The following is a 7672-nucleotide window of genomic DNA, read 5'->3' as shown; positions in this document are numbered from 1 at the left end:
ATATTTGCTCTAGTAATTTGCATTTAATTTCGCTATATGCAAATTTTAAATTATATCGCGCACCCAGTGGCCACTGGCCAGTGTACGATATATGTGCGAGTGCGGGCCTTTAATTAAACAGGCATAAATGCGCAGATAAAAATGCATCCCAGATCGCTCCCAGATGCCGCAGAAGCCGCAGCCTTTAAGCGCCGTTTAAACTCGCTCGGCTTGCGGCCCATCAGCAACCTGTCAAACGGAAAAGCACTTGTGGGCCAGCTCGCCGGGGAGCCGGCCATTGCGATTGCGATTTCAATGGAGATGGATATGTAGTTGGAGATGGAGATGGAGGTGCGGATGGAGTGTAATCAACAGATGAACAAATGGACAACCAGCGGGCAAGATAGTAAGGAATGAACAGACAGATATCAACATCAGGCATCACTGTGTTCCAAAGTCAGAACACCACTCACTTCTTAGATAAGCTTCAATCATGTCACATATATTTTAGCTTTTTAAGAAAATCGTATATATATAACATTATTTTATTTCTATTGAAGATAGATTAATTAATTGTGGCTACAAATATATTACCAATTTGTAGTTTGTTTGTTCTGCGTGATTTCTACTTTGTTTTTGAATAATATTTTAAATTTCTTCGTCAGGCATCTGCTTCCTGACTTCTTTTTCGGTTTACTTAAATCTCTTTGTCAAATCCATTTACTGGACCCCAAAACAAAAAAATTATCTGTTTAAGAAATTTTAAGATCGGTAAAATGGCCGCACAACTCCTTCGAAAACTATAAATTCAGCAAATTTCGGCGAATAAAAATCTGCATCTTAAAATCAGTTAAATGATATTTAATGGCATCTCAATTACTGTTCGTCAGAAGGAATAAGGTTGAAATTCATTCTGCACTTTGTCATAATTGTTGAAATGCAATCGGCCGTCGACAAGTGTTGACAGTTAATGCACGCAAAGCTGTCAGCCAAACGAAACCAAAGGTCCGTGAGCCAACCAGTTGCAGTTGCAACAACTGATGATCCACAGCCTTTTAAAGCTTTCAATTTACACACCTGCAGCCGGATAAGAGCGCTTTCACTGGGAAAAATATGAGTGAAATAATGATGGCTCCATTACTATTTACTATTCACAAAGTATGTGTAAATGCGTATATTTACTTAAAAAATAACACTTAATTAAAGAAATTTTACTCTATAAATCAGTGCCTTTGTATCCATTAAAATCAATTGTATCTTCTTTTGTTCTGATATATTAAAATAGATACACAATTTTGCAGTGAAAGGTACCAGTATAGACTTATTTCTTTTAATAATATTTTGAAAAAGAGGTTAGGAAATAGGCCATGAAAATCGAACTAAAACATTTTTGGTCTGTGTGTCAGCATCCCAGCATCACGTAGTCTCGACAGTTGTCTGCTCTGGACGCAAATTCCACAGTCAGAATGCCTAATTGTGGCACGAGCACATGCCCACGCACAGCAACACTGGCAACACAGGCAACACACCTACACGGCATGCAGGTACGTAAGCTCATTACGCATACGCCGTGTGAGAGGCAAGCAAACAATGCCAGCACGCTGCTCCCGAAGAAGACAGCAGCGGAATCCAGAATCCAGAGTGGCAGAGGCAGAGGCAGAAGCAACATTGCAGCTGCAGCAGCGACATAACCACATCATAAACGTTGCAACCACAGTCGCACGCATGAATTAAGCATTCCGCAAAAGTAACTGCAGTGCAGCGAGTGTAATGCGTGGCAATTGCCGGGGACTTTGGCTAGCAGCTTTGGGCCAAAACACGTACAAGGCCCGCTGAAATGTCCCGGCTCCTGCCTTGTTTGCGTCGGCGGCTAACCTTTAGCTGAAGTTCAACAATGTTGCAGCTGCACTTGGATGCTGGACACTAGCAGATTTATCATGGATAATGCCAGTCGCTGCACTCACAAAATTATATTTCCTAAGGCAATCAATAGCAACAACATTAAAAAACATTCTCAAAGGAGGGCAATAAACGACACCAAAAAAAATTTTAATTTTTTGCAACAAACAACGTCCTTTATTAAAACTATATATGTATATCAATACTATCTGAGGTGAACATTTTTTAATTACTTTTTTGGTAATAAGTCTTTTTAGAAGTCGAAGGTGAATTTTCTGTGAAAAAACGTTATGTTTTTCATCATCAATAGAATTTAAGCTTTGTTTTTATAAACCGGAATTCTTAACGTGTAGACGGTGGATATTGAGAATTGCCATGCAAAGCGCGGTCTTGCCTCAGATGCGATTCTAGACTAAAATTTATAAGCGAAAATTCTCTTGGCATGCCTAAATCAATTGCAATTGCTATTGCGGAGTATTTCTTTGAAAATTCAATTGCCAATTGTCAATGTTATTTTATTTGCGCGCCTTTCCGTTGACTATAAATTTATCCTGGTCAGCGGCAGCAGCTGTACATAGCGACTTCAGACAGTTTGATACCCAATTTTGGAAATAACTTAAACTGAAAAGAGTGTCCTTGGCTAACGAGAAACAGAGAAACTTTCCTTGTACCCTAATGGGCAGATAGAAAGAAAATAAAGTTATAAAAAAAAGTATAAAGAAAACATTCGCCGCAAAACTCTCCGGCCGCAGTAAATTCAGCACAACAACAATGGTAATAACTTCATTTCCGTGACTGTCCTGCATAGCAGCCAGTGTACATAGTATTGTCCTTTAGTCCTTAGCCTTCCGTAATTGTTTTTACTTCCACGTTTTGCCATGTGTTACCTTAAAAAAATGTGAATTACTTTCCTACAGGTCTTATTTAGTTTTTTACCGAAAATATTCGTGTGTTTTGCACACTCTCCATTCCAGCTTTTGTTTTTTATTATATGCGGTTTACTTCCGCTTTTTGGCAGAGCTTTTGGGCAAATTCTATTTACTCATTTGATTTGATTAAAGTTGGACTTGTTTTCTCGCAAAATTGCGTAATAGAGCACTGTCAAATTTAATTTGATGAGGATGTGAAAATTTTTGATATACGAGCTTGGGTTGCTTATGAAAAATGAAAAGCATTTCACCAGAAGGCATAAACTTATTTTCTTTTATTTGAGTATGTACACCTTAAATAAAGAGTTACTTAAATTTCAAGACTGTAATTTAATAGTTTTTCTAATTCAACAGGGAATTCATCAAACTTAAGCTTTCGAATTTTAACTAAGAACTTTATATATTTTTACTAAACACATTTCTTGGTAGTGGGAACAATTTTAAACACCACAAGAAAACTTATTCAATCATTTTCCACTTACATTTTCCGCTGAAAGAATTTCTTACCTATTGTCGACCCATTTTCCAGATTTTCGAAGAGAATGGAAAAATTATGCGAGCAACTTTACGGGAGGCCTTACAAATTATTTCTACATTCAATTAAGCGAATCTTTAGAAATTCATGGCAAATGCTTGAGATTATGTAAATAAGAAATTCTACAAGCACACACCGCACACACACATAGCACTTGAGCAAATTAACAAAATTTCAATCACACTTCATTAGCAAAGAGAAATTTCTATGCGTTGCATTTGCAGAAGGAGGAGGGGAAAGGGGAAGTTTGTGTGTGTGGTGGGAACTACACAATGGTGGGTGGTGTTTTCGGTGGTTTTTCGGTGGGTGGAGCCCATGTGACAACAAATAGAACATTTAGCAAATGAAATGTTTTAAGAGGCAGACGAAGTTGATGATGATGGCACAGAGCATGGGAATTAGCAGTTACTGAATATATAAGTAAAAAAGAAATATAAATAGGTAAAACGCCCATATGAACGAATTCCTTCCAAAGTCTTTTATACGGCCTCATTTAACTTCCGATTATACATTACAGGCAAAGGCCAATTTAATATTGGTCTTTGTTGAAGGGGCTAATTTTTTTTTAAATAATTTGCAATATGCAATAATAATTATTCTCAATGTTTTAATAGTAGTATTGGGTAGTAGTATTTACTAAAAATTTTGTGTTGCTTGTCAGAATAAGGTCGATTCTAACCTATTATGTTCCCTATTCTGAATTCCAATTGAACTAGGCCAGAAATTCATGGTAGGCAAAAGAAAAGAACCTTTTGTTGGCATCATATTCTTTTTACTGCTCAAAGGAAAGGAAAAAGGGTTTTTGCTGTGTTAAAATTGTCTAAGCGTTTTGATATGGCATATTTTTTTCAACACTTTTAGTGAAAATTATCCAATACTGGCTATTAAAAAACATTTTCACTTCCTACTGAAGCCTGATAATTACATACCTGTACATAAGTCATTTTCTTTACAAATAATAATGCTCCGAAATAAAATGGAATCGAATAGTGATGACGAGGAGGAGTACGATGATCAAATCCACGTCGCGGACTATCAGTCGTCACTCAAGGCTCCCAAGTGGCCGAAAACTACTATCTACATAGAGTTAGGCAATCATGTGGCCATTGTGAGACACGAGCCACTTGCCAATCTCGCACTGGAAGACGATGCCGATCTTAACACGAAGGTCCAGAAATTTCTGGGTCTGATGGCACCACGTCGCAGACTATACAATCCCGATAAAGGGTGCGATCCAGAACCGACAAGTGTCCAGGTAAATACTTTTGATTCCCCACCCGCCAGGCCAGTCACTCCACCTCCCACACCCCAAAGACACCTCAATCCGATTACTTCGAAGCGGCAGGCGAACGATATAATACTACAGGTCAATGCCAATTGCTTGGAAATAGATACGCCCGATTTTCTTAAGAAACCCATCGATCTGAGCAACCTGCCCAGCAAGAAGAACCTGGCGAAGATTTGTCGTATGCACAGGGGCAGCATCGCCTGCCTGGAGAATCATCCGCACCTCTACACTTTCGTGGAGTCGCTCAACCCGACGACTTCCATCGAATTGTGCCATCCACTGGCGCTGACCTATCGCCAGCGCCGTTTCAACAGCTGCAAAGTGGAACTGTCCAAGCGGCTGTTTAACATCTTCAACCACGCAATCTTTCACTGCGGCCTGCTGGCGCCGATCGTTTGGGAGCGCAACATGAGAACACCCTGCAAAAGTGACTTGGCCATCGACGCCTTAGGACAGCGCAATGCCCGCATACTGCTTTGTAGGAAAATCAGTCATCAGGACACGCTCATCCAATCGCTGCTGCACGAGATGATCCACGCGGCGGCCTTCGTTTTCAACCAGGAGGCAGGACACGGCGACCATTGCCGCAAATGGTGAGATGGAGCTCTTATCTTTTTTATTCTTTAAAAAAGTTATACATATTTGAAGAATTTTTATATAACTAAAATGGTTTATATTATTATAATGGTTAATATTTTTGGTAACAAAATAGTCCTTTTCTATTTTTAATACCACTTGGTATTTACTTTTGTAAACTGAATTTTGGGATAAGTTTCTAGTTAAATTATGTTTATCTATATTGTTTTATCTACTATTTAAACCAAACAAAAAGTTAATAGTTATTTCAATATCTGCAAGATCTACTAACATTTATTTGCAAATATTTTCCATTTTTTAGGGCCTACCAAGCGGGGAACGCGATGCCGGAGCTTCCTACGATCTACGACTGCCATGCCACCTTTATGTACACCTGCACCATGTGCGCCCGCTGTTCCTACGGAAGGATCGATTTCAAAAAGGAGGAACTGCGCTGCCACTACTGCCAGTTTGAGGTGAACGTGAAGCCATTCCAAAAAGGCAACATCTTCATGGGCACACGGCCAGATCCTACGATCACCCCATTCAAGTCCTTCATCCGCGACAACTACTTGAAACTAGGTGAGGATGATGGTCCCACTCACAGCTCGAAAATGAGATTGCTCAACGAAAAGTATTCAAAGATTAATGCTTCGACCAATTAGTATTATCTTTTTAGTCATATTTAATGGTGAATGTCTAATTAGATTAGTACCCAAAGGGATGCAGGGATGCATGGATGGCATACTTATGATGAAAGATTATACAATTATATTATAGGGTATAATTTTTAATACTGACTAATAAAATGTCCACTCGCCTAATTAAAACATTGAAAAATGAAATGGCTGGCAATTTGCACATTTAATGCCAATTTAAATTCAATGGTGCAAAAAACGGGTATATAACTTTGCGTTCCTGGCTTTAACATATTTGTTGAGTTTCTTACCGTTGGATCACATTTAATTACTTTAGCATCCACCCACACGCAGACAGATAAATATTTCTGCAAGACTTGAGCAATGTTTGGCCAGCCAGGGAACTGTATAAATATTAGAGCGAATAAAAAAACACCACCCCCAAGCCGCATAAATTGAGATTTTTTTCGAACGAGAGGTGCATAAAATACTAAATGCTCTTAAAAATATTATGCGGTTCCCACGCCAGGAAGTGATGTGTGGGTGATGGGCGGGTTTAAGGGGTTTTTGGGGCTTTTGGGTATTCGGTTGGCTGGCGGATGTGTGCGCCACGACTTCACATATTGCCCCTGGCGCCACTAAAATATTATTTCATGAAATTTGCTTAAGGATGCAGCAGCATCAGCATCAGCGGCTGTGGCAGCCAAAAAGTTTGCTTATCCTTGAAAGTTTATTTTGTGCCGGAAATAAACAAAATTGCGCTCGTTTGCCGCCCCACATGGGTGTTATACTATACACTATAGTTGCCCCGTTTCGGTTTGTTGTTGCTGCTGATGGCGGTGCCGATGGTGGTGCAAACGCAAATGCATCATCATAATAAGTGGTTCGAGCTGAACAGATGGGGTGCCAATGCAAACAGGTGAGGCAGCGAACCTGTCGCCCGCTTTATTGGCTGCTTGAACTCTTTAAAAGCGAGCTTCAGCGGATTTACGAACACGGTTACCTGCTGTCGGATACAAAGCTACAAAAAAGTTCAGAATTAAAACCAAAAACATGATGCCTGTTGCTTGATATGTTTGTTGCCAGCTGTGTGGTCAAAAATAATTAGTTTTACATATAAAACCTGCATAAAATCTGAAAGAATACCACAATAACTTAATGCTTCTGTTGCCAACAGTTGCTGTGATGACTACTTGAATTCTTTAAGGAATTGTCAAAAAATATCATATTGCAATTTTCATCCAAATGAAATTCTTCAGTTGTTGAGGTTTCTGTTGCCAGCAGATGTGCTAAATTTAATTTCTCTTATATAATTATTTTATGTCAGCTTAAAGTCTTTTAAATATGACGTGTTTTTGAAGGGCAAGTACTGATGGCCTGACAAAAACATGTATTTTCCAACATTGTTTTGCAAATATTTTGTTTTTTCAAGGGAAGTGAATAAATCAAATTTGTTAGGATAATTTCAGTATTGGCTGCTGATGTAAGGTATTTAAAAATTAACAGCACGGATATAAAATAGGTTACTCTTTTCTATTTTGACTAATTGTAGACTATTTAAACTTAAAATTACACAATATGTGGTAAATAAAAAGTGAGTAGATTACACAAATTTGATAGTATCTAAGCCATTACGATTTTCCACCGATTTTTTGCTCAGTGCGTAAACTCGCATTTGATAACCTTGGCAGGACCTCTTCAGGAACTCGGGGCTCTTCACTCGAAAGCCGGCGGCGTCTGTTCGCCAGGCCAACTAAAATAAATACACAATGTTGTAATTTAGAAGAATATTTGCACAGCAATTATTTTCATAGCAGTGGCCGCAGTC

General features: G+C 38.8%; 1 protein-coding gene across 1 annotated transcript; it reads left to right on the top strand.

Annotated features, from left to right (window-relative positions):
* Positions 1 to 4282: 4282 nt before the first annotated feature.
* LOC108039413 lies at positions 4283 to 5871 on the top strand. Its single transcript, XM_017116427.1, has 2 exons — positions 4283 to 5223; positions 5529 to 5871. The coding sequence occupies exons 1-2, from the start codon at positions 4304 to 4306 to the stop codon at positions 5869 to 5871; spliced, it is 1263 nt and encodes a 420-aa protein (XP_016971916.1). The 5' UTR covers positions 4283 to 4303.
* Positions 5872 to 7672: the final 1801 nt, after the last annotated feature.

Source organism: Drosophila rhopaloa, unplaced genomic scaffold, assembly GCF_018152115.1.
Source record: "Drosophila rhopaloa isolate 14029-0021.01 unplaced genomic scaffold, ASM1815211v1 contig_178, whole genome shotgun sequence".
In the NCBI taxonomy this organism is placed as follows: Eukaryota; Metazoa; Arthropoda; class Insecta; order Diptera; family Drosophilidae; genus Drosophila; species Drosophila rhopaloa.
The sequence above is the reverse complement of the archived record's forward strand: the minus strand, read 5'-3'. Positions and strand labels throughout refer to the sequence as shown.

Coding starts and splice junctions, on each gene's coding strand:
- LOC108039413 (XM_017116427.1), top strand. CDS start 4,304: ATGCTCCGAAATAAAATGGAATCGAATAGTGATGACGAGGAGGAGTAC. Junction 5,224..5,528: donor GGCGACCATTGCCGCAAATG/GTGAGATGGAGC, acceptor TCCATTTTTTAG/GGCCTACCAAGCGGGGAACG.